The sequence below is a fragment of the Rhipicephalus sanguineus genome, chromosome 1 (genome assembly GCF_013339695.2).
Source record: "Rhipicephalus sanguineus isolate Rsan-2018 chromosome 1, BIME_Rsan_1.4, whole genome shotgun sequence".
Classification (NCBI taxonomy): Eukaryota; Metazoa; Arthropoda; class Arachnida; order Ixodida; family Ixodidae; genus Rhipicephalus; species Rhipicephalus sanguineus.
The window spans coordinates 133,993,509-134,021,201 of record NC_051176.1 but is presented as its reverse complement, the minus strand read 5'-3'; the positions used below and the strand labels follow the sequence as shown (position 1 = coordinate 134,021,201).

The 27,693-nt window shown below is 47.4% G+C and overlaps 1 protein-coding gene across 1 annotated transcript in view; it reads right to left on the bottom strand.

The window, feature by feature from the left end:
- LOC119398550 (nose resistant to fluoxetine protein 6) overlaps nt 1–27,693 on the bottom strand; it is a 49,502-nt gene that overhangs the window by 8,802 nt on the left and 13,007 nt on the right. The window contains exons 2-8 of the mRNA XM_037665394.2: nt 10,925–11,094; nt 8,534–8,657; nt 7,992–8,079; nt 6,915–7,027; nt 4,366–4,545; nt 3,701–3,797; nt 1,863–1,958 (exon numbers count right to left, since the gene is read on the bottom strand). Coding sequence (XP_037521322.2) covers nt 1,863–1,958; nt 3,701–3,797; nt 4,366–4,545; nt 6,915–7,027; nt 7,992–8,079; nt 8,534–8,657; nt 10,925–11,094 — 868 coding nt within the window. The remainder of the gene's footprint in view (nt 1–1,862; nt 1,959–3,700; nt 3,798–4,365; nt 4,546–6,914; nt 7,028–7,991; nt 8,080–8,533; nt 8,658–10,924; nt 11,095–27,693) is intronic.

The window sequence follows — 27,693 nt, the reverse complement described above, 5'->3', positions numbered from 1 at the left end:
CCCTTAGGAGCTAATAGAGTAGTATGCACCGTAAATATGCTAGTCATTTATTGCGAAACCCCGAATTAGCACACTAAATGTTGTAGCCCCTGATGTCATATTTTTTTGTTGCTGATTTGTTTTAATAGTGCATTTTCTCGAGGATCGGCAGAAACCAGACTAATTAAAAACCTTAATTAGGTGTGCGTGTCTTTTCATGTTTGTTATCATTATTATCACATAGGTGTGTGTTTCTGCATCATATCGCACGCTCAGGGTTGTCAGGTGCTATAAGAGGCGCCCACCAAATTTCCTCCCAATAATACTCCAAAGTAGCCAAGAACGATCCATGGCTATAGCCCGAAATAGCCAAAAACGAAGACGTGCTGAAACACTTATTTTGCGCATTATGAAAGGCACACAGTTCAGGGAAAATCGCCAAACCATTTCTTTACAACGTATTTTAAAGCTGGTGATTGTACATCCGTATCCTGAATGACGATAGGTGAGCGAGCTGGAATGTGTTCATAGTTCACAGTGCAAGAAAAAAAAAACAGAGATAGACGAGAGAAGGGACAACACTAAATATGTTTCGGAGCCAGCGGCTGAGCAGAGGTACGCCTTGCGGTATTGAAGCGTTTAAAGTAAATAATTCAACGAAACTTGAGTGGTTTAAACTCTTTGTAAAACTGCTTTTCGCTCCACAGACTGAACTTTACAAAAAAGATGTCATCGAACGTTTCCAAAGCAATCCTAGTTCTGAATTTTGTTTTTGTGGTTATAACTTGACTAAATAATCGTTTTACAGACGCATTAGACCAGGGCTCTCAAACACGCGGCTCGCGGACCTCTCACTGGCGAACCGGCCTGCACATTACTGCCTTAATTCGTCCCATATTTTCTTTATTTTCTTAGTAAGTATGTTCATAAGCTACAGAGAAGTGACTGGTCTCAAGCATTTTTTTTTTTTCGTGAGGCACCACATGCGGTCACCATGTGTTAAAACATAACCGCGGAACAAAAACTCTACATTTGAGAATCGGCGTCCAAATTTCAGGTCATTCTGGTAATGAGTATCGATGTGTTTCTCAAAACCTGACATCAAATCCCATTTAGAAATGACCCATATCTGACAAATGAGAAATGCCTTCTTTCAAATGGCAACGTTAGCTGACATTTTGTTCAACCCCCCCCCCCCCCCCCTCATCCCCCCACTCCAATCTCCTTCTTCACTGTCCCGGTCCTTGCGGGAGACTAAATTTCGTGACTGCGGCCCGCCTGCTGAGGTGAGCCCCTGCATTAGACGACGGCAACGTGTACACACGGAGCTGGATGCGAGTGCAGACATGCACGTGCCAGCACAGTGTTCTGTGCCTTAAACTTTCTGCCTAAACTGTGTCACGGAGTCACCACGGACGCCAAGGAGCGTACACTAAAGAAACGTAAATGCGGTGAGAAGGCGGCACTCAAGATTTCGTTGCGACTACCGTTCAGTTTGTTGAGTGTTTTTAAGTTAGAAAACAGCAATGCAAGACTACTGACACATTACTTGACGTTGAGCAAGCAAGAAGGAAGGAAGTGTGCCGGAAAACGCGCTTGATGCGAGAGTAGAAAATAATCCAATAGTAGAAAATATTCCGATATTAGCCGAACAGCCAACAGCAAAAGAACCCGTCACCTTAAAAGAAAAAAGAAGAAAGAAAATGTACTGCGATTTGGCTATGATAGCCCAACCTGGCAACCGTGATCGCTCTATGGTTTCAGTAGTACGCCTGCCCTCGGGTTAGGTTAACGCTTATGTTTTTCCTTAGGGACATCTGTTTCTATATATTTCCATCGATTGCATTCAATGGAGCGGTAGTGGTTTGCGGTTGCTGACTCACCTGATGTAACGCCTCCCTAGTGCCACAATGAACAGCAGTATTGGGTGGATGTCCGTATTTGGTGCTTTGGTTACAAGATAGCCCGAAAGGAATCCCCTGTAAAAAAGAAAGAAAAGAACGCCTAGAATGATCCATGTTCTCCGTTCAATTGAAGAGCACCTGAACAGGATATATATATATATATATATATATCAGAAGCAAGGTGTTGACGCACAAGTGAAAAGAAGCTTTATTTGATGTTTCGGCCGTGGGCCCGGCCGAAACATCATATATATTTATATTTATATACAGTAAAACCTCGTTGATACGATCTCGGCTCGTACGAATTTCGGGGTGATACGAATTTTTCTGCGGTCCCGGCCAAGGCCCATTTGCCTGCAATGTATTGGAGTACGGTTGTTGCGAACCGACTTGCACCCCGCGACGTTTGATACGAACGTACGCTAGCGCACAGGTACGAACAGGTGCTGCCCGCGCTGCCGCGGAACACCCGGCAGTCACGCGCGGGCGCGGGTATGCGCGCTGCGCGACCATCCACGGTCCGTCGTTGCCTCCGAGATAGTGCGCGCGAATCTTGGAGGCCTTTAGGCGCCTTCGCGTTTACATTACAGACGGAGTTGACGTCGCGTTTTTTTTTTTTTTTCCTCGACGCGTTGACGCGTGCTCCTGTGCTCGAGGAAGCAGCGTCTTTGTACTGTGTTAACACGTGCCTGCCACGTAGATGCAAGCCATGTCCTCGCAATCAGACGTTCTATGAAACAAGACTGAAACTTGGGCTGCGGGTCCGCCATGAAGTCCTCTTAAAGGTGGACGAAGACCCAAAGAGACCAAGCGGATGGTCTTGGCGAAGAAGCTTGGCCTCTATCTATCGTGTGCAAAGCGCTTCTTGAGTCACTTTCGCAGCAGTACTCTCGTGTAATGTAGAAACGAGTAGTAAGATTAGGAAGGGACTACTAGCGGTCACGGGGCACAACACATCTGGTTCATTAATTACACACGCGCGCATGCACCGTACATTTACGAGTACAAGTATTATCGTTGACGTCTAAAAGCTTTACTGGCAATCATTCAGGGCTATTCATGACGTCGCTGCGGCCCTCAGAAACACTGTATCAAAACGTGTGCCAACTTTCTTTTGTCGCATACTAATTTTCCATGCTTTTTGGTGATACAAATTTCGGATGATACGAATATTTTTGGTAACTCCGCGAGATTCGTATCACCGAGGTTTTACTGTATATATATATATATATATATATATATATATATATATATATATATATATATATATATATATATATATATATATATATATATATATATATATATATATATATATATATATATATATATATATATGGTGTTGTGTGTGTGTTGTGTAAAGCAAATTTCTCTTCGAATAGTTGTAACAAGAGCATATCTGCGCATCCAACAGAGAGGAAAAGTTATTTGTGTCGCGATGCGTATTTTGAAGGCGCATTTTAATGCAATGTCATATTCCATGAGGATAGACCTCGAGCCTTGAATTGAATGAGACGCTTTGTTGTTTAAGCATTTCTACCTCTAATACTACAGATGTCGTTGGCGGGACAACATGATTATAATTTCTGTTGGACATCAGTGACTCGATCGAGCCGTATCGATCGAGCTGTTACTGTCTTTCACTGGCAACGACTAAACAATCCAAATAGTTTTATCGGTAACCTGTCTCCGACAAAGTGTTTCCCGGGGCAAATCCGACACATTGTATCAAAAGTGAGTGCCTTATTGCCATATTTTTCCCTTGGGGTAAAAATTAGGCAATTTGCTTGTTCGTTGCCGTAGTCAAGAATACTTACGTTATGACAAGGAAAGTCTCGACAGACATGAAGGCGTTCAGTTGGACAGTGAACAAGAAGTCGTTTTGAATCCGCTTGAGGAAACGAATCATGTTGGCTGAAAAAAAAAAAAAAGAAAATAGCGATGAATCACACGTACAGCACGAGATACAACGCTGCTGCTTAGACTGGCAGAATACTCCTTCAATACCCGATATACCGGCTGTTTCAGCGAAGACTGAGAAACATTTTTTTTTTCGCGACAAGTCTTTTGTGATGACGGACGTGAAGATGTAGGTGTAAATCACCAATGTGGGAACTCATTTAGTCTATTTTTTTAATGTAATTTTCATTAACAACCTCGGGTGACACCTTTTAGCCGCAGAATTGAACCTTGCCCGAACAAAAGCCAACACACTTGCTAGACACCCTTCGCGTGCTCGTCCTTTCGAGATATTTGCGGCGAAATGCAGTTATATTCCAGTTAAAGCTATGAGCTCCGCTAACAAATGAAACAGGGATCAAACGAGCACAACGAGTGATCTCCATAATTAAGCAGTGACAACGTGAATGTCAATTAATACTTAACGAGACCGCATCTACGACCGTCAGCGTGCCTATAAGCTCTCCAAACAGAACAGAAAAGTTTGGTGCTGCCCACAAACATGCATGCTGTAATTACTTACAGCTGGCGTGAAGGTCCCGAAGCATGTGGCTGTGTCCCAGAAGGACCCACGTAGCTGAGAAGACGCGCACACCATGAATGAAACCAAGCTTGTTGGAGTAGTCGCCCCAGTTGGGCATATCCATCAGCTTCTTGACGGCCCGTCGAAGGGAAACTGACTGTACCGAATCGGACAGGTAGCCTGCGCAAGAAAAGAAACCACTTGTCACGTCTTGCATGTTGCTAACACGATGGCGTGTCTAATAAGCATTTCTACCTTGATACATCCGACGAACTTTCCCAAAAGGCGCATGCTATGTGTCAGGATGACCAATTACTCCTTAATACTAACTTTCTTATATTATAAAAAATATTTGTGGCTGTGCTACGTTCTAGGGAATAGAACCCGCACCGATAACTGTGATTCCATGCTGACGCAGGGAATCGCTTTTAGTTACTGTTATAGATAGTCAAGTACGCGCACTTTACTGCGAACAAAAAGCAGTGCACAAACGCCAACCATTTTATGAAAATGGTGCCACTCCTGTACCTGTTTGTGGAACAATAAAGGGACGCATAGGACGTATGTAAGTCTGCGCGCTTAAACCATTGTTGTTCGTATAGACAGGCTTCAACATACAGGTGTAAGTGGATCTACACTGCTTCTCATCTGACGTTTGCGAAGCTTTTAAAAAGAGCACACTGTATGATTATTATATACCTAAAGGGTTCGTAATGCAGCCTCTTTCACTTACATCGAAATCTTTGGGCCCCAACTACCTGTCTCATTAAAGAGAAATGGTTTTTAACCTTGGAATAAGAGGTGTGACTTGCATATAGTAAGGGTATTACCGCATCCTTGAACATAATCATTCGGTAGTTTCGAACATGCTATTTACCGCGTATATATATACATATATATATACGTATATTTTATGTATTGTGCGCTATACGAAAAGTTCCGTGCGATTGCGCATACGCGTTTCGCTCCGACATGTCTGTGCATAAGATAGGACTCGCCGCATTGTTGCTACGTGCAACCCGGAAGTCGTAAAGTGATATTGAACATCACTTTTTGTTTGACTGTATCGGACTCGCTAGAGAGAGATACAGTTAAAACCCGAAATAACGAAATCGGCGGGGAAAGCACAAAATTTCGCTCTTGCGGGAATTTCGTTGGCGCGAGAATGCGGCAGAAAAGACATGCAATTTACAAAAAAAAAACATTTCATTTCCAAAAGTCAGTAAGTTTGCTTTGGCGGGCCTTGCCACGCAACAATTTCATGCCTCTCGATCGGGAATCTCATTTGCCACGGCACAAAGTTCGCCCCATGCACTGGTCAGTGACTGCGGCACTGCGCTGTCACCAGTACCGTCATCAAGTGCGCCTAGAGGCGAACCTTCTTCCGGCTCCGCTGGATCAGCGCGGATCAGCGCAGAATCGTGGACAGCGAGCTGCACGCAACACCGAATTCTTCGGCGATGTCCATTTTTTTCCTGCCCTTTACCGCCTCACTGATGATTGCAGCCTTATCTTCTAGCGTGATGAACTTCCGCTTTTTCGTTGGAGGCGGCATCTTCGCAGGCAGCGAAATCGGACGAAGCAGTCACAACACACAGTTCACGTTGCACCAAGCGACTAAGCAAACGCTCCACAAATGGCTCCACACACGCGACCATGTGCGCGCAAAGCCGACAAAGCGAAGCACAGAGTCAAGCCAACCAATGAAACTCCATGAGGAATGTGGATTTGGCTACGTAGTCCGCGATAACGAGCAGGTGTTTCGGCAAGCCACCATCATCATCATTGTCGCCAGCTTTTTCTTTTTGTAAACAATGATGGCGGCTGCTTCTCAAGTGCACTGTAGCGATAGTTTTGCACAATTTAAGTGTAGCATGAATGGATTTCAGCAGTTTTCGAATGTAGTTAATGTTGCGAGAGGACAATATTTGCGCACTGGTGCTTCAAAAATTTCGTTAATGAGGGACTGCAGTATGAATATCTTTCGTAGTCTCGAGTTACGAAATGCATTGACTCCTATGGGCGTTCGCCGGTGCTCCGAAAATATTTCGTTGCGGTGAGAATTTCGTTCCCTCGGGATTTCGTTATCGCGGGTTTTGACTGTAAGTTCTTGCAAACGGCTGAAGTAATTCGGGAGCTCATTCGAGAGCTCTTTGTCCCGGCTCTATAGTCCTTAAATGACCTACACACATAACCTGATTCGCTACGCCTGTTAGACTCATTTCAGGGCCATTTGGTGGTAGAGTGGGCGGGGCGGCGCACGGCTTCGTACTTTGAATGACTCGCAAGCTCTGCCTTTACGTCCTGTCCCATCTCGCTTGTGCGCGTCGTGTTGTCTGCCGTCACATGCAACACTTCTGGACAGATGACTCACTGAACAACACACCCACAGATTTCACTATTCTTAAAAAATTTCTTGAATAGCGGCGCTCCGTTCTCGCAAGTCTTGTAATCCAGCTTCAGCCAATGACACCTTCCTCCAGCTTCTTTATATAAGTCATCCTATCGAAGCAGGAAGTGCAAGTGCGAGCGACCGAAAGCTTCCTTACTTATGAATGGGTGGTACTTTGGTTCCTTGATTTCTTCCGTCGAGAGCATCGTCCTGTAGATGTCATAGGCAGTTCCGAAGAGAATAAAGGCTGTCCACAGCACGAAGAGGCACCTGCAAAGACGTACGTAAAGAGAGATGTTTTTCTCTTACGTTTTTATGAGGGCTGATATTATCAATATTAAAGGTGGGAGCTGGAGACAAGAAAGGCGGCTGTGCGATGTGAGCGCAGCACACCATCATTTGTAAATCATTCAAACTTTAAACTCTAAAGAAGCACTTCTCAATAGTGACGATGAATCCTGAAAATTTTTATTGACAGCTGAAAAAAAAGAGGAATAAATTGACCATGTGCAAGGTCATGTTCACTTTAGATGCCTGTTCGAAGTTGAGAAATTTGCACGAGCGTATATGCGACCTCGGGTGTCTGCATAGAACTTTCAGCGAGAGCCCTGCGCTCCCCCTCGCCCCCCTCCCTCCCAACACCCTCACACACACTCAAGGAAAAAAAAAGTCAGGTTGTAAAGTAAGTTCCTGAAGGAGATAAACGTTATATCCAGCGGATGCTTTGTTTTTAAAGTGGACGCTAGGTGCATTGAAAACAAAAAGCGTTGCAATTACGTAAGCCGAACTCGAGGACAGGTGAATAAATGCTCGAGTACGCACACTAAGCGATTGTGACAGGAACGTCCCAACTGAATACCGGTACATTTGCTCTTTTTTCAATTATGATTATGCTTGTTAATATGAATCGCTTTTATTGACACCATTGCTTTATATGTCTTGCGCTGTGTTATGCCCTGTCGTTAAGACTCCTCCCATCCCCGTCTTTCTGCACGTATGTTCTCTTTTAGACTGCCTTGACTTTATTTATTATTATTAATATTAACTCCTTTTACGTGATGCGTGCGCCAGCACTAAGATCTAAGGGTTGTTGCTCTGTACGTTGAATAAGCTATTGATTGATTGATTGATTGATTGATTGATTGATTGATTGATTGATTGATTGATTGATTGATTGATTGATTGATTGATTGATTGATTGATTATAAAGGATAGCGCATTCGTCGTCACTTACACAATCAGAGTCTGCCGTTGATCCAACTTTACTGGCTCTTCGATCTTGCACCACGAAGCCTTGAGATTGAGATTGAGATCGCCGACAACTGCATGAGTGATAAGGAGATAAAATCGTATTTTGGAACATTGGTCATAACAAACAAATGCATGAATGAATGCATGTATGAATAACTCTAGAAATAGAGCACAAGCTAGCTCTGAAAGTTAATTTTCGCAATGGCTCTGAAGGTACAAAACTCATGCTGGAATAAGAAGTGATGCCATTTTGTTTTGTTCTCCAAGCAACTAACGAATTAGTCGCCATAGCGGTAGAAAACAAAGAAAACCGTGAAATGCGTACTTACCCTGGCTTACGGATAGTGAGATGCGCGGAAAAAATGCGTGCACGCGTCCATACTACATTTCCTGCATGGGTCACTAGCTCCAATATAAGCTCAGCATTCAGTTCGGATGCAAAGGTCTTCGAAGACACTCGAAAGTGCTCGCTTGAAACGCGATAGTAAAGGACATTGTGTAGGGAGGATCGAGATGCGCACTTACAGTGGTCGATGATCACTTGTAAATCCTCCCGTTGGCAGACGGAAGGCAGACAAACGCCGTACTTGAGAAGAGGGATCACAGACACGTACTCCTTGTCATTCAGTCTGGAAATGTTGCCGATGTACTGTTGGCAGGGAAAAGAATAACTCTGTTAACCAAGCAGTTCCGAACTAATTTTTTTTGTGCGTATTGTCCTAACAAAGTGACCAGACAGTAGAATGTTTTTGCAGCGGTTACTAAATATAAAGCTGTTTATCTGTGGGGTCATTTTTGCGGCACTCGATCTTTGCGCTATTTGTAGTGTTTACTTACAAAAGTTATGTACCGATGGGCTAGTTGGTGAGCCATGATATTTGATGAAGCAGCGCACAAAAAGGACACAGTCACGCACACATGTGTGCGTTTGCGTCATTTTATATGCGCGTGATTGTGTCCTTTTGTGTGCTGCTTCATCAAATATCTTTACTTACAAATTTTGTTGAATTCCGAAACGATATGGCGTAAGGTGTTGGACACAATGCAGAATTTTGCAGTCTCTTTTATACGTTGCGAAACCCATGGCGTGTAGCAGGTGCCGTGGTGGTGATTGCCCATTTGAAGGCGGCGCAGTCTGACGTTTTTTTTTCTCGTACGATCATAACCAGTTCTGTCAATATTGCCTTCATCAGTCAGCGTCTGTCTAACCAACCGCATTATCAAAGCGAGACTATATAGTACAGGTCTTTACTTATGACAATTCTTTCAATCATCAAAGACAGTCTTTGCGCACGAATTTAAGAGGATTTGGTGACAGAGCGCACAGGGATTATAAACGCATACATATTTGAAGAAATGAACTCTACCGTCACCTACAGAGCAAACCATCTGAGATCTGGATCAGTTCTTACAGAAAACTGGCCCAACCTTTAAATGCATGGATAACGCTGTTGTGAGGGCAAGCACATAAACATTATGAACCCCGTTTTTTTGTTTTTTTTTTTTTGTCAAATGCGAATAGCTACAACCAGCATTGTTCAACGGTTCGTGTAACGGCGAGTGACGTCAGAGCAGTGCATTCCACTCCGGTTGAACACAAATAAAAATGTCTCGAAAGCTGTATTTTAACCTTGACTCTCTTGCACCGAAGCCCGAAGCTCCAATCACTGCATCACAGCTGCATGCCTTCTCCGATGGAATCCTTTCAGACTGACCCGTGTGCAAGCAAGCAGGCGCGTTCTGACGCTGGGAACATCTTCCGAAATGGTGATGGTTTCCTGAAAAATGTTCTTCGTGCAAGCCAGCGTGTTGAAACGCTTGACGCGTTTCCACAGCGCTGACCGGCAGATGGCCGATTCGCCCTTCAAACAAATGTTCGTGGATATAAAAACGTCAAGAAAAGCGTCATCAGCGGCTATATACTATACGCATTGACAGTGACAAGTATCGACAGATGAGTTTCGTTGTCATTTTTTCTTTACCTTTTCACAATGTAAGGTAGAAAACCTACAGTGCAATCGGATTGACCATCCCGCCCCTTTTTCTCTCTGTCACAGGGACAAGTAAGGACTGTAGATAGAACGCGAAGGTGGGACTATACACGGAGGGCGAAGGTGCGCAGCTCTTCGCTCCATTTGTGATTGTTAGTCGTTTGTATGCACCATCGGGCATACTTGAGACTCGAAAGCCTCGGTGGTGCAGGTAAATCTCCAGGTATACCTGCTGGAGGAAATTGGAGCTTCTCCCGCCATGAGGAGTCCCGGATTTTTTAAAGGCGAAAGCCTTAGCTGCCTCATCAAACGGGAAAATTGACCGTCGGCGTTGACAGTCGTCCCGTGGTATCGGCGTCAATACGAGTGATGCAAAGAAATCGTCATCGCGTGATGACGTCACCCATATCGTGTCACCATGACGTCACACATCGTCAAAATTTGACTTCGCCACGACGTCATAATGACGTCAAATGGCTTGGCGTCACATTATGACGTGCTCGCATGACACTGTCGCTTCGTCAAAGGTGGGCCTATCACGGAGGAAGTGCAAAACCAGGTGACGTGCAGAAAACTTGCAATTTCTCCGATCCTGGAGGCAGTGCAAAGCCACGTTAGGTGCAGAAAACTTTCGGAGGGGGCGGGGGGGGGATCAATACATTGACTGAAAAGAAAAATAAGAGGATAGCTTTCGCCTTCAAGTCGTCTTACGCGAATGCATAAGGGAACCTGCGAGTTTTTTTTTTTCTTCTTTGTGTTTGGTTCAGACTACTTACTTGGCACCGAAAAGAAAGGGATACACAAGAGCAACGCAACATGATTTGTTTTCCCCAAAGGCAAGTGAGTTTATACCCAGACACTGCAATACGCGTTTTAACGAGGCTATACATATAGGCCGCGTCCTGTAACGCGGACAGAAACTTACTTCGAGGTTGTGGTGCTTGAGAAACTTGTCGGCGATTTTGTACACCGTGGGTGGCAGCTCGTCGACACCGTTATGGTGCATGTGTATCATGCAGTACCTGCCCTGGAACAGGTTCTCGTTGTGCCTGATGGCCAGACATTGGTCGGAGGGCCCGTACACTGACCAGAGGGCTGCGTTGCTCGCACTGGCCCGTCCCAAGTTCGCTGGCATTGGCCGTTAGGGCACGCAGAAAACAGACGCGCGAACGCGTCCCCCTGTATCCCGGCCGCAGTCCGCCCACTCATTCAGGAGGTAGACGCGCACATCGCGTTTCATTTTGAGCAACCCCGTCTCATTATTGTGTTTTTTGTCCCCTAGGTTTTGCGTTCTGGCGCTGCAGTCGCACTGGAAAACTCGACTGTACGTGCCTATAGTCCTCTGACTGCCCTATTCGACGTGCTGCAGAATCTGCCGGTCTTCGATGCTGATGATGCTGAGAAGCTGGTCGTCAGGAATATCCTTGGGAAGCCATGAACAACGCAGCGTGCGTGGTGTTGCTTCGGCTGCCACATAGCGGTCACATCGTGGCGTTTTCCGTTAAGTGTCAGTGAGCGCAAGCCAGCGAGTTTCTGCGTCGCTGATTCTCGCCCGCTTGTCGCCGCGACAAGGTTCTGTAGCGTTCTTACTTGTATGTTGACGTCGCGCACCTCAGACGCCGTGAGTCCAGCAGCAACGCCGATGGCGTTGGTGACTTGATAGTCGGATACTTCGCAAGGTTGAGCTGTGTGCCCAGTCTCAGGATGATTGTCTGTGGCTAATGTGGGGTCTCACACATGCACAGGAGTGGCTTGATGATCGTCAGCTGGTGTTCCATGCTTGTTTCGTCTTCCATCACGCCGGAACGCAGGGTCGCGTTTCCCCCTGCCGCCGGTGAGATCCGGCGGTGAGGTTAGCGAGGCTGCTGTGTCGCAGGTGCGGGAAAAGCATCAAAACAGAGTTATACTGCTCCGACGTACCCTACATGATGTCCATTTGGTGCCAGAACACTGGTCGTATCCTTGAGAAAATAGAACGTCGTATCCATAACTCGTGTATTTCGGGCGAAAATCGCAGAGCCGTAGCGAGGTGCGTCTTGTCGCCTCAAGCCCCCTAGCGGCCACCAGCCGGAAATACCTACCGTCATTGCCAAAAGGAGCAGTCAATGGTTGTTGTTGCGATGTGTCAAACAACCGCAGCGGTAGACTCATTCTCGGCAGGTGGTGGCGTTGGCGGCGGGAGGCGCTTGTGGAGCGCACGAGGAGCCAACTCCGCACGGAGGTCATAGAAGGAGGTACCTTCAGGCGCAGCAGGCCCTGTGACCTCCAAATGTGAGCATAGATGCCTGCCCACGTAGGCAGCAAGGTGGCTGGCCGTAGGCCGTTTTACAGCGAAAGCTGTTATGAGATCATTTCACCGGCCGTTTTTGGCGCCGTAGTTGTCCGCCGCCGCCGGTGTCCGTAACCAGTATCGCTCGAAATAAGAAAAAAAAAATAAGAAAAAAATTCAGGATGGCACGAGGTTCGAACCTGGGCCCTCTGCGTGGGAGCCCAGTAATCAACCTCTGAGCCATGCCGGTGCTTGAAACTGCTTTGCAAAAAGGTCCTATACAGGCTTCATGTCAGAAAGGAACCACATTAGCATATGCAATATAGCGTGGTAGAAGAGTAAAATAAGCACCAAGCGTCGCACAACGCGATTTCTGTAACCAGGCGTCACACAATGCGAATTGCGCAAAGAGTAGGTTGTTGAATGCTTCCAACTCATTTCAGAAGCAGCACTGTGTCGCTAGGGATTTGGGTTATATATGAAGTGCTGCTTCTGAAATAAAATTAGTTGCGAGTGTAGCGAGTGTCGTGTTTCTTCTTGTCCTCTTTGTTTCCCTTCGAATTTGCGCTACTACACCACCTGTTAAAATGATATCCCACCAACTAGCCCAGCTCTCAACCATACTGAACTTCATTTCTATTACAACGGGCCCTTTTATATGTTCTAACAAATTCAACCAGTATGAACCCAGCTCCCTGGCCACAGTCTTAGCAGTATGTGTTTGCAAGGCAAGGGTGGCATCCTGCAATGCCAGATACAACGTATGCCCCAAGGAACTCGAAATAATGTGTGGTTTTCTTCAAACTTCCTCGACACACTCAAGACGAATATGCCGGATTGTAAAATCCGAATTGTGGAGACGGGCAAGACATTTCAAGGAAACTCTGAGGATAGCATGTGCCATACGTTACGACAGGGAGCCCAACAGACTCTTCAAGGAATGGTGCAGGACGTCCAACAATTTGGCGGATTGGTTATGGGACAACACGAGACCGCACATTCCAAAACCGAAGAAGACGCAACCTTCAGACGGAAAAGTGATCGTTCTGGGGGATGTTTCAGTTCCCGAAGACTACAGAAAAATTCTTGGACTGGATCCGAAGTTCTGTTTCGAACCGTCGTTCTCTCCACCGGAAAAAAGTGACACTGGTCAAGTCCATGGCGCGTCGTGTGTCGGATGAGGAGCGTCCAAGATTCATCACCGAGTGCGTCGATGTGCTTTCCAGGACAATAACCACCGACAGAAAACAACATCACGTAAGAAATTCAGTGAACTTTGGTGTAAAAAACATCTTGCGTTTTCTTACGTCAGATAAGGAAGGTTGTTTGGTTGTCATACCGGAACGTCTCTTTCAAGAAAAGGCGTTGGCAGCCGTGGAAAAAAATTTTGTCCGTGTAGACGTAAAATCAAATAAGGTTAAGCAAAAGGCTCTCACCTTACTGGAGAACATTAATTTTGAACGGCTTGCATCAGCAGTGAAACGCGCAGGTAGCTTGCATCTTGAGTTATTTTTTGCGGCAAAGACTCATAAAATTGGTGTTCCATTCCGAGCCATAGTATTCGAAAGGGACTCGTGGCAGCTATGCTTGTCTTCGTATCCTCAGTGTCACCTTAAGACATTGAAGGTCTCGGATCCTTTCAGTCTGCCAAACTCTCAGGCGTTAGTTTCGTATTTAAGCACGCATAACCCAGAAAGATGCAGTTTCTTCAGTATAGATATACAAGATATGTATTACAACATTCCGCATGATCCGCTATTGTCAAGTGTAAAGCAATGTATAACAGAAGAAAACGATGAGTAAGCGTTTGTGAATAAGTGTGGTGTATCGGTGGATGCTTTTCTTGAATTGTTAACCTTTTACCTAAGGTCGACATTTGTTATGGGGAACAAGGCTATGTACCGACAAAAATCCGGTATCACATTAGGTTCGAAGGTAGCCCCGGTTTTAAGCACAATTTATTTAGCAAAAATGGGACAAGGCAATAGATTTAAACCGTAATGGGCTTGCACTGAAACTGTTTCGGTTTGTGGATGACTTTTTGGTTTTTATGGAAGCGGATGGTCGAGATACAATAGTCGCAGAAATTTTGAAAGTCTTTAGAACAATAGTCAAGGGCTTGATTTTACTTTTCAATGACCAGACAACGACAAACTGCAGTTTTTGGATGTTGAGTTAGATGCCGCAGCGGAACATGTATGCTGGTGATACAATCCGCGAACGGAAAAACCCTTACTTAGCTACCGTTCGGCACATTATAAAGCCGTAAGGAGTGGCATAGCATTTTCATGTTTGAGAGCAGCCCTACCAAAGTCATGTCCAGAAAAAATTAGCGAAAGCTTCAACCAACAAATTATCAGGCTAAAAAATGCTGGGTACGAAAAACACTTGTTGTGTAGATCGGCCAAAAAGCTGATTAGTCACGTACGCGACAACTTTCAGAAAAAAATGGACAAATACTGAAAACAGAAAGAATATAGTGTCAGTTCCATATGCGCACAAGATTGCCCATAATTAAAAAAAAAACGTAGGTAATCGATATGGCCTAGAATTAGTTTTTTCGGCACCCAACAAGCTTAATAAAATATGTTCCAAACTAGACCGTAAAGTTTCCATAGCAGCAAAAACTAATGGCGGTAGTTGTACAATAAATCACACAACAAAGTTTGTGAAGTGTAGCTTATCAGTCGTGTATTGCTTACCGCTATCGTGTAGAAAGGTATACATCGGCCAGACGGGTCGTTGTTTGAACACCCGTCTTTTAGAACATAAACGATCATTACGAACTAACATTCATTCTCACATAACAGGGACACTGTTCTCAGTGTGGCTGCTCGCCACTGTTCAGTGACACAACCGTAGTCTTTCGTCATGGGAACCATCTAACCAGAGAAATTGTCGAAGCCTTTCACATTAACAAACGAAAAGATGGCTTTATTAGTCAGTCATCAGTTTCGTTAAGTAACCGAGCAGCCAGCTTCCTCGAAGAACTTTAATTGAAGTTAGTGTTTGCATCTGTCATACTTTCCTTCATGTTGTTTCAATTCTGTTTCAAGCACGTGTGAATTCCCGCCAATGTATTTTGTATTGATGTTACCCAGCGCTGTTATTTGTTATGTCATCTTAAAGTGTCTAAGCATAACTGCCGTGTACTATCGCTTGAGTGTGCGGCAAAAGGTTCTTTTGGCAATGATTCAGTGTTCGTAGTTCATTTCGGTGTCGCTAGGAATTTGGGTTATATATGAAGTGCTGCTTCTGAAATAAAATTAGTTGGAAGTGTAGCGAGTGTCGTGTTTCTTCTTGTCCTCTTTGTCCCCGTCGAATTTGCGCTACTACACCTTATGCTAAAATGAACAAATTGTAGGGTTATACGAAGTGAGGCTGGCAGCAAACTGTTTTCTACGCGAACTCGCGTAACTACAAAACGCTTGTGGAAGAGAGTACGGTCGCTCCAGGAAGAGATGCTCTGTCCGCATAGTCACTTCGAGTTGAGAGCGCAGCACGTAGAAGGGTATACGAGCGGCACGCTGTGATGGCTGTCGAGATAGCACGCGCGCGCTTAGATTCAAAGCTCAATCGCCCCCCCCCTTCCCTCGCGTCTTTTCATGCTCGTTAAAGACGAGCGGGGTGTTTGCTGTCTGCTTCGACGGCAGGTCTCCCGAGCGGGGTGATGTTATGGCATACACCCTCCGAGCGACAGAAATGGGCCGGCTCATTTGATCTCTGCTTCGGCCGTGTTCGTCACCCCCGCTCGCGCGCTTTTACCCGCGGTAGAACACACGAACACAGGTGACCTTATCAATTTGGATTGCATACGGGACATGACGGCGACGGCAAAAACCCGTCGAGACTGTCCATAAAATTGTTATCGCAATAAAAGAAAACAAGAAGGAAGGGAGCATGGCGCCTCGAATGAGGCCCTCGAATGCCCGTCGGTCACGTGCGTATTTTTATGCGCCATTTTCAATAACTCCTGGTCCCGCGATCGAGGGAGTTTGATCTGTTATAGAGGTCCCTAGCCATTCTACATTGCCACATTTCATTCCTGCCTGGATTTGAATGCATGACTATCGTTGTTGCATGTCGCAACTGAAAAGTTGCGCCGCTAAATACCGAGGATGGTGGTCCCATTCCCGGCATGGAGGAGGAAACAGAAGATTGCGTTGGGGAATTCGATAGAAAGAAAGAAAGAAATTAAAAGAAGTACGTCTGGTGCGCACATACCAAGCTTACCTTGCCCCCATTTTGCCGATAGGGCAAGGGCTTCGGATATTTTTTTTTTTCTTTTTCGTGCCGAAAGGCGTGTCATCAGTGCGGGAAGGTAGCTAATCATTATTTTCTCGTTTCATGTAAGATGCAGACTACGCAGAACTGAAAACGGCGTGCATTACAAAGTTGCGCATCCAAAAAAATGTGACTGACAATATGCTGGCGTGTTTGAAACAATTCACTCGTGATGGCTTCTTTCGGCTCCGAGAGCCGACTACTTATTCGTGTGAGTGGTATTTTTAACATGATGCAGGCTTCTCGGAGAGTGGTGTTTACATTAGCTAAGGCAAGCGCTTCAAATAATTAAGGACGTCCATGAGATCTGTTTGATTGTTTTGCTTAGTGGTGCTGATGATCAAGTTTAGCGGCAGTAATATTCGCGCTGGCGTAGTTATCTCTGGCCAAACGCGCAGATACAGTCGAAGAGGCCGCTATAGCATTCGCCACCCAAACGAGCGAGGATCCCATACTGGTCTTTGCCGACTCTGAAACAGCGACACGCAACTACCTGAAAGGAAGGATCTCCACAAGGAAGGATCTTCACAAGGAAGGATCTCCACAATGGAAGGATCTCCATGTCCACTCCAGCCCCCTTATGATGGTCCCTTCGACGTGGTGAAACGAGGAGAAAAAGCACATCATGATCCACAGAGGTGGCCGTCATGACGTGGTCTCGCTTGAACGCGTAAACCAGCGCACGTGGACAACAACAGTGAAGTGCGTGCGCCACCTCGAGTTCCACAGCCAGAGAGGCTATCAGCAGACCAGACTGACCCAGCCCAACCATTCGTCGAAAGGTTCACGCGCAGTGGACGACACAAAAGACCTCCGATGCGAATGAACTTATGAACGACTTAGAAGGATTGATTGTTGGGCGAGTTGGTTAATTCATGACGAATGCAAATTCGTCTAGTCTTACGTTTTTTCGCGCTATTTGTATTCATTATGAATGACAACGTAGTGTTGACCCAATTACTAGGGGGGAGTATTGTAGCGCCGTGAAACGGCGCTTCTGAGTTTGCGCGAATGTGGGCGCGAATGTGTGCCTCGGTGTGTGCGCGAAAGCCAACAGCGCAAGCGCGAGGAACCACGTGCCTTTTCTTCGTGTACTTCAAAGGAAATAAAAGTTCAGTTGTTGTTTGGGGACGGGAGTGGCTTACTTCGCTTGCGCGATCTGCTCGCCCAGCTCGGCCTAGCGGCGCGTTCCAACACTTGCAACTGCTTCGAAAAAAAACACCACATAAATACCATGTAATGGAAGAAGTCTCCTTAACGCATTTTCTTCGGCAGGTGTCACGACAAAAATGAGCCCATTCTGCGATTTGTAGGCGCATTGGTGAGGCCATCAAACTACGTTTTTTGCGACAAGCCATGCTTCGAAAAGAGCCGGCATAGTGCAGCCATCACCGCTAAAAACACATAGGAACGTTTAAACAGCTCCAAAAATGGACAACTATGTCACTCTAGCGGAAAACATATCAAGCCAACGCCTGGCTTTCTAGGGGAGGCGTTGATCAAGGAAACAGCAGACGTTAGATAATGTGCTTTCATCTGTGAGGCATTCTGAGAAATATGTCTCGAATCTTGCACAGGGAAGTCCTTTAGATTGAAAACCTGTACAATTACTATAGACACATCGCCGCGCGCGAGTGTGTGTCTGTGTGCGTGTGTGTGTAACAATACACAATAATAAGTATGCACTTAGTGGTTGAAGTGCGCACTAGGGGCCGGATTTCGCTATCGCGTTCAACTCCTAAAGGCGAAGTTAAGGGTCCCCCGATTTTTTTTCTCCGGCATTTGAAGTCGCCTATGACGCACTTCGGCGTCCTGCGCTTCGCGACGAGCCTCAGCCTCTAGCTCTTTGCAACATTTCTCGACCTCTTGCGCTTTTTGACGCGCCTCCTCCTCACGCGCCATGCGGAGCGCCTCAGCCTCTATTGCCACGCGAAGCACCCCCTGTTCTCGCGCCTTCCTTCGCTTTTCGAAGCGCCTCGTCTGCTTTTGCCCTTCGAAGTGCCTCAGCCTCTCGCTCTTAGAGACGCTTCTCGACCTTTTTGCTCTCTGCGGTGCGCCTCGTCCTGTTGCAACTTTTCGACGCCCTTCGTCCTCACGCGCCTTAGCCTCTCGTGCTATGCGAAGTGCCTCATGTTCTCGCGCTCTCTGACGCGCTTCCCCCTCTAGCGCCTTGCGGACACGCCTCAGCGTCCTGAAGTGCCCTTACTGCGGGCCTCAGCCTTAGCGCTGCGCGACGGGTCTCAGCTTCTGGCGCTTTGCACGCGCGTCATCCTCAAGCGCCTCAAGACGCGCTTCAGCTCTGTCTTTATTGCCTCGACTTTCACAGTCAGCGAGACCTGAAGCAGTTAAGTGGCGTAACAAGCATCTTTCACCTTATCAAAGTCTTGCGCCTCCTCAACGAATAACCGCTCCAAACGCATGAGATTAGTCGCGCCAGCAACGCGACAAGCCTCTCCAACCAAAGGTCTCGGTTAACGCCTACATCCTCGCAGACAGCCCCAAGGCCAACGAGCAACGTCTCGATGTTCTCGCCTGTCCTGAAGATGTGGAGACGGTTTCGTGCTTCCTGCCTTGTAAGCGCTTGAAGCATACTCTCGCATGTTCAGAGCATGTTCTCACTCTTCGCTACGCTCCCGAGCCTCCCTCTCTTCGCTCCTTTCGCGTTCCTCTAACTCCCTCTTTTGCGATGCCTAACTGCCTCCTGCTCTTCATGCTTTTGACGCTCCTCAAACGTCCGCTCCTCGCAACGCGCCTCGTCCTGCAGCGCCTTGAGACTGTACTTATCGTCTTGACTTTTGCAGTCGGCCTGCCTCACAGCAGCAATATGGCCTAACAAGGCTTTCTTAGCTTCATCGAAGTCTCGATTATCCAAGTCAAACATACGTTCCAAAACGCATCCTAGATTCTGCGGGAGCAACTGGATCAAACATTGTAGCCCTGTAGTCTCAGCCGACCTCATGTTTTCCACAAGCTTCTTCATAATCACTGAGGAACTTGTCTCGTGCTTTTCACCGTTTACGCGAATCCTCTTTACGGTCGACCTCCCTCCAATTTAGTTCACGCTCTGAACATTCCAATAGCTCCGTGCGCTCACGCAGCTTTGCCTCCCGCTTACGCTGCTCAATTTCTCGGTTGAACGTTTCGTGCTCTTTTGCCTCCAGCCTTATGTCATTAATCAACTCCCAAAGCTTCTCAGCTTCTTCGATCGTCGCCTCTTCTTCCTCCATCACCTTGAGAATCGCTTCCCTTGTTTTTGCGGAACCGGCGTAAATGCCCAACTCCTCACAAATTTCGAGGTGGTACTACTCCATCGCGATCTCGTTCCTCGTGATGCTTGCCTACTGCTATTCACCCGTACTTTAAAACTAATATCATAGCCTAAACGAGGTGAGTATTAATTATGGCCAACCAAAAACAAAACTCCCTCCTGGGATCTGCTTGTGCTAGAGAGGTCTGGCGAAATGAGCAGTAAATATCGAGCAGTCACCCAATCAAACTAAGCTGACTACGGTCGAACTCGTGGCTGCCGTCGAGCAGTGGCGTGAGCGTCCTCGCTCCTCGGGCCTGCAGGGATGTGATCCAACTTGCCAACCGTTGAGATCAGGATAGCATATACCAGCTTCTCCAACGATGAGATGAGAATAGCGTATTTTAGCAAAGCCACTCACTGAGACCTGGGTATCGTATCCCAGCGATGCCAAAAACTTTTTGGAATGGGCTAGGTCCCTCTGGTGCACAGCGTAAAATACGGGGTCGTGGTATGCCACCGCTGCCACCGCTGTTACGAATGGGGGTTGCGTGTTGTTGAATGCCGGGAGGCTGGCGAGCCGATGTAGCCGAAGATCCAACTTTTGCTTAGCATCAGAGCAAGGAGGCAAACGTTTACGAAGCAGGAACAACAAATAGTAGCAGTAAAAGCAGGTAAAAGCAGGTATAGCAGGTTAAAACAGTACAGAGCCTGCCCGCACGACCCAGTCGGCTGGGGCGACTCTCTAACAACGGACCGCCACGGCGTTAAATCTGATAGCAGTTCATTGTGGCCTGTCCTCTCTAGGCAGGCGCGGACCGAAGTCCCGGTGTTACCCATTTCTTTATTGTGGATGTCCTGGCACAAGAGCACGCAGGTGTTGACCTTTTCCTTGATCGTGGATGCCCTGGCACAACAGCACGCAGGTGTTGGCCCTTTCCTTGATCGTGGATGCCCTGGTACAACATCACGCAAGTGTTGACCCTGTCCTTGATCGTGGATTTCCTGACACAAGAGCACGCACGTGTTGACCCTTTCCTTTATCGTTAATGCCCTACACAGCAGTAGATTGCTTTCAAGAAGGTTGGCATTTCGGGAGCAGTTCCTGAAGTAATCGAAGCCGTCTCAGCGTACCGGCTCAAGTGATGAACAGCGGTGACGATGCATCTCTTGCCGTCTGTGGTAGTTTGGAGGGGCCCGAAGAGTCATCAGCTGAAACTGTCTAGAGAACGGCTCTGCTGGGCAAAGGATATGGTTGTAGAGTGCCGACTGGGGCAGTCAGTACCCGTCCGCTTTCTGGTGTTGACAAAATGTGCACGAGGCAATACATTCAGCTACGCTCCTGGAAATACCTGACCTGGAGAATCGACTGCGGATGCACTTCTTCAAAGGTATACTGCGCTAAAAGGAACAAGGACACAGAAAAGGGGGGGACAACACATGTGCAGACTCACAACTGAAAGTTTTAGTCTGTCTTCCCCTTACGCCGTTTGCCCTCTGTGTCCTTGTTCCTTTTAGCGCAGTATACCTTTTATAAATGACCACCGGTTTATCCTAGCGGCGACGATACTCAACAGCGACAGTCAAGGCGGGGCCGACTCTCAGCGCGAGTTACGTTCTTCTTCGATTTCAACTATGATATCCTTAACCCCCTAGGAGGTTTGTTCGAGAGGACTGACCCATTACTAAGTTCGATCGCTTCGTCTACAATTACCCCGGGTTACGAAAAGGGAGCCGCCTGGCGACCTAGCACTTGTCACTTTCCATGAGGGGGCTCGTGGTAGGGCTCAGGCGTCGTCCACAATTTAAGTTGACAATGTCGCGCCCTCGACGGCGCATGTCCGAAGATGGTTCTCCATGGGTTCGATCCGTAGGTAGTTGACCGGTAAGATGTGCTGTTCGACGATACGGTAGGGGCCTTCGTATTTCGGCAGTAGTTTTGAAGAGAGGCCGGTTGCAGTGGTAGGGACCGAGAGCCATACGATTTGCGCTTGCCGGGGAGGAACGTGGACTCAGAAGTGGTGGTGCCCCACCGCGAAGGCTCCTTATTCTGCCGCTCTCATGGTTCGGCTCCGCGGTTACTACCTGTCCTAGTAGAGTACTCCTTTGCAACTTCCAGTCTCGCGACACTCTATCAGCGAAGCCTGGCTGTGTCAGAAATAGGCGCACAATCAGATGGATCCGGCTTGTAGGGAAGGATTGTGTCGATTGTGTGCGACGGGTGCCTGCCATTACAATAAGAAAAAGGGTGAGAAACCAGTAGTGCTCTGAGGGGCGGTATTGCATAGGCGTACGTAACGGAACGGAACTGTGATGTCGTCTTTGACGAATACCTTGGTCGCGGCCGATGAACTGTCTGCCAGCGTCAAATGTGAGAATGGTGAGAGCTCTAATTCGGTCTGGTGCGTTACTCATCAATGCAATGTCACGGCGTCAGTGGCGGGTTACTGAGAAAATCCCATCCCAGGATGACGTCGTGAGAGCATGAAGAAATTATGATGAATTCGACGGCGTAAGAGCGTCCTGAATGATGACACGGGCTGTGCAAACCGCCGTCGGGTGAATACTTTGGAGAGGTGCTGGTCTGTACGGAGGGAGAGCCCTTCGGGATGCGGCGTCTGTCACTTTCTTCGTATGCAGGCGGCTTAGTTTAGCATCCATAACAGATACGGCGGCTCCAGTATCGATAAGGGCAGATGCGCTGAACACCGATTTCTTCACAAAAACGTTATCACGTTCGATGGTCTTGCTGAGGCTTTCGCAGTTCGATAGCGATTCGCAGCCCTTGCCTCGTGGGACTGCTGACAACTAGTTTTCCTGGTCGCGTGGGACCGAACGTGGCCGCATCGGTGACAGCGAGCGGCGTCGTGGTGACGGTGAACGGCGGGTAGATGCAGCTGGGCGAGAGGGCGGCGACGGAGGCGTAGGTGGGTCGTAATACGGCCGGTTCGACTGGCTGGTGGCAGGCGATTCCGCGCACTCTAGGCGGCTGCACGCTGATTGCAATAGCGCGCCACGTGGCCGGCGTAACCGCATGCGAAGCATATGGGGCGGTTGTCAGGCGTGCGCCATCGGTTCGCTGGGGCAGGGCCCGTCCCATGGTGCAGGACGGGATTGACGGGGCGGCAACTGATAGGACTGCATGGTGGGCTGCAGTCGTGGCCTTGGCCTGTTAGCAATTACGGTGAATAGCTTCGAAAGAGTAGACCGGACAGGAAGCTCGAAAGAGTGAGGTCGAGTGGGGCCAGCCGTAATTTTTCAGGTCGTAGCTTGATGGGGGCGATCCCTTGCGACAACTTATGGGGTAACTCAAAGGTGCAGGAGCCGGATGGTGCTGGTGGTACTCGGGCATGACCTCTTCGCGATTTCTGCTCAATTGCTCGACGGAGGGGAGGAGAAAGGTGGTCACGGCTGTTGAGCGTACCGAGGGCGAGCAAAGTCCAGCAGAGAGAAGTGGCGCGATCTCTACCCTCGCGCACCGTCTTTCAACAGGTCTTGATCTCTGCGAGCAACGCGGAGTGGTCGGTAGTTTCATGTGGTGGTCGACAAGCCAGCAATGCTGGTGGTAACATCGCGTGGTAGTTTGGAGAGCGACGGGTCATCGATCGCTGCCGGCGCAGCTCAAACTCATAGCTTTGGAGAGTGTTACGACCTCTGCCACTGTGCTGGAAATGGTTCTTAGGGTGCGAGCAGCATGGTGTAAGGCGTCGTCGTCTGATGCCTTTCATGATGTGCCTGAACTTGTCAGAATCTGACATGGTGGCGTCGGCTTTCTTACAGAAGCTCCTGGAGGACGTCTTCAATGTACCTGACTGGTGAATCGATTCACCGGTCTGCTGAGCGCGTTCACGTAAGCGTATACTGTTCGGCCTGGAGCTTACGAACGGCAGGTCGGCCGAACACGTTGATAATGGCGGTCTTGAAGTCGTGACCACGTCGTAAAATCGGATGCGTGGTTGTTGTACCACAGGCCCGCCACACCCGCGACGTAGAAAACCAGGTTAGTCAATTTTCCGGCCTCGTCCCATTTATTGGGGACACTCACGCGCTCGTAAATGGCGAGCCAGTCCTCCACGTCGGTACCGTCGGCGCCAGTGAAGTGGAGGGTCGCGAATACGAGGGACACCGGTTGCGGGCGGGGTCGGTGCGGGCGTGTCGGTGCGGGCGGGGTCGTTTGCTGGGAGGCGTCTTGAGCACATGGTAGGCGGCAGGGTACGACGGGAACCCAGCGATGGCCTTCCGGATGAAAAATACACCGATAGAGTGCATCTTCTTCGAACTTCAAGCAACAAATTACACAAACTGCACATGTCGTGTCAAATAATTATCGCAGTGTCGCGTGCTACTCTTGGCGACGTCAGAGCAAAGTCGTCAACGTGGAGGATCGACATCACAGCACTACCGCCTACGTATGGACATTCCATCGTGTACGTCATCCCCTCATTCTCTGAGAGCACGCCCGCGAGAAGAAGGGCAAATAGCGTTCAGCTTGAAATCTGACTCACTTCCGCTGCGCGTCGCATTGCAAATTTTGCCAGACATGATCCTGAATTCCCAGGGTATGCATTGTGCTCGTCAGCTCAAAATTGTCAAACCTGGTGAGGGGCACTTTAATGGCGCTTTCATCAGTCATGTAAACCTTTGAAATGCGCATCTTATTCTTATGCAAGCGGCGCTTTTTTAATATTTATGTTTTGACGGTAAAACGGGCATTGTGCCCTGAAATGGTCATAAATTCAGATTTCCAGTGTTTGCGAAAACGACCTCAGAGGACTGCTGTCCCACATCACAATCTCCCACGGTGCACAAATACTGGTACCTTTCGGAGATTCGCAGCACGCACAAAAACTGGCAGTCTTCATACACCGGCTCGCATGAAGGGCACTCTGAAGATAAAATTGAAAAGCCACTACACTCTGTGAGGTGAATTACCAGCGAAGCTGCTTAGCGAATCCACAGAGGTCACACGGCGGAGGCCACTTTGATATGAAACGCGAGGTTTTGAACGTGCCCATACACGTTCAAACATTTGTGCAGAGTCTACAAGGACACATCGACAATGACTTTGTCATCCAGGTTATGATTAGGCTTCACCGCAATGGATAATACGGGGAAGCCAGCTTAGAAAGACGAGGCTTACGCGCAGTGGTAGACACCAATTTTCGAAGCTGACTTTATTCCGCCTACAAATCTCCTTTAAACAGAGACAACTCTCAGCAATTGTGAAGCTCAGAAAAAACTGGTGAGGTAATTTTTGACATTATAATCATTCTCCGCACGGCGCGCCTACTGACAACGAAACTAGTGCCACGTGAGGCTTCAGCATCAATAGTGGTGACTTCGCGCACCAAAATGGCTAACTTTGCTAGCGTCAGGTACCAAACATACGTAATGGTCGTTTCTGCGTCACAACAGCACCACGAAGAGCAGCGGCCGTTGAAACGTCACGATATCTTGCGCGAGCAAGAGACTAGAGGCTCATATTTTGTGCCATGACGTCATATTATTGTAGGCACCGAAACTACCCTTGAAGGATATTTTGATTTATATTTACGGTGCACTCACGCTCACATGTACATTTTATAGTTTCTTGATGGCCTGCAGTGGTTGACTTGACGCAAATAAAAAACAGCTGAAAATCTTCACGTTGCTACCCCTTTAAAGCCCGCTTCCATTTTGAGCACAAGTGATTTACTTGGTGGACAATTTTTAGAGAAATATCACTCGTTTTAAATCAAAATATCAAGGACCTCGTGGCATGTTAGCTCTGAGACCTCTTAGCCAATGCCCACGGTCATAGAAAATGGAAGGCATTCGTATGGTTTAGTCATTTATTGACATTTTTAAAGTGAACAGAAGTGGTAACATCGGGCAGCCTTGTTTCACAGAAGTGCAAATAGAAACGTGTAAATAGAAGTGCGTTTGGAGAGGTCACTCTTAAGAACTAGGTGAGTCGAACCATTAGAACAAACCGTGATACCCCTAAGCAAAACAGGAGCCGACATTTCGTTGTTCGATAAAGCGAAACACGAGTGAATAACTCTCACAATTAACTGCGTTTGCCAGATCAACTGCAACATGGCAAGCTGTTACGTGACAACGAGAGCGGTACTGAAGGTTGCACCAGTAACTTGTATGTTGTTTTGAATGGAGCGGTCCCTCATTCCACAAGTCTCATGAGAACCAATGGAAATAGATATCACAAAAATGCAACTTATATGATGAATACATTGCAAAGTTGATCTAATGAACGGCTGACGGCCATATTAGTTTGTTGCGCTCAAAAGAACGAAGTTTTTTTTCTTTTCAGGGGCGTTAGGCAACAAAACAATATGGCTTCTGCAAAAAGAACGGGGCGCATCTGCAAGTCTCACAACTCAGCTTTAAATATCCAGCAATATAGCTGCAAGAGCTTTAAGAGAAGCTGTTATATCTAACAAATATGAGTGACTGCGTCGTACGCGAAAACCACGGCGCCGGCAGTAGAAACGCGGCAGAAATGCAGCATCCATAGATGAGGCGGTCGCAGTCGTATTTGCATGCACTGTTTTCCTGTAGTTTGATGCTACATCGATCGTGGGCTCGCCGGCGATCAGCCATTTTAATATGGCAATCCCATGTTTTTTTACTTGACATTTTAGGTTCCCACATTTTATTATTAGCTGCACATGAAAGCATGACCATCGTTTTTTGTAGCAACTGAATTGTTTGGGTGGCTAAGCACGTGGTAAGGTCGAATTTCTAGCATAGAAGAAGGGAACAGTTGGGAGATGCAAAGCATAAAGAAAGAAAGAAAGAAAGAAAGAATGAAGAGAGAGAGAGAGAAAGAAAGAAGGAAAAGAAAGAAAGAAAGAAAGAAAGAAGAAAGAAAGAAAGAAAGAAAAAAGAGAGAGAGAAGAGAGAGAGAGAAAGGAAAGAAAAGTAATACGTCAGGCGCCTACACGCTGAGTCATTGAGTTCGTACATACTTTAGAGGAAAAGCTGGCCGAAAGAGCGCCGATGAAATGAACACCGCCAATACCTACCAGTGCCACTGTTGCGTTGTTCACTTACTTGCAGATCGGCTAAAACTAGCGCTATGCAGTGTTTCATGTAATTATTGAAACATGGACATGTTGACATTTTAAAAACACGCAGACAGCGTTTAACGTTCACTTAGAAGAATGCTGGAAACTATTCCAACAATTTAGGTAATTTACCGTGCGCCGAACTCGCGGCGCACTTCGAGTTTGATATCGTGGCCGATGGCGCGTCTTCTGACTGAGTTGGAGTCGCAGTGCGCCCTCTGCGGTTTCTGAGGACGCGTGTTTGTACTCTACTACACTTGAGCTCACCTTCATAGTTCGAATACCACTGTCAACTCTAGCACGAGTCTCAGGGGTTGGCAATGTCGCACGGTAGTGAAATGGCGCCAATTGCGCCCCCTTGTAGCCCGATATTGTAATGCATGGGCCCTATGGGGAGCTTTGTCATTAGCGTCTATACAAACTCTTGCCTCAATTTAGCTGATCAGTTAATATACTGTATTTTTTTCTTTATCTCACGCCTTCCCTCTCGCCTTCATCGTCGAACAGCCCCACATTAGGTCGTATTATTGAGCCCTGGACCGTGGCATCGAGGCTGTTGACTTTTGGCTCTCAGAAGCACCACAAGGCGAGCATATCTGCACACAAGTTTGTTATTTTTCAGCTAAGGCACATGCATTTTCTCTAGCCCAAGTGCACTGATTCATTAACAGAACCGCAATGGCGTGCACAGGGTTCTCTTAAGGGTGGCGGGGGGCGAAGGTGGGCGAATGTTCATCTTTGCGCCTCCTTCCCTATTAAAGGGCCCTCAAAAGGCCACATAGAAAATTTAGTTTTTTGGTTGGAAGTTTTTTTGTGCGGCAATGAGC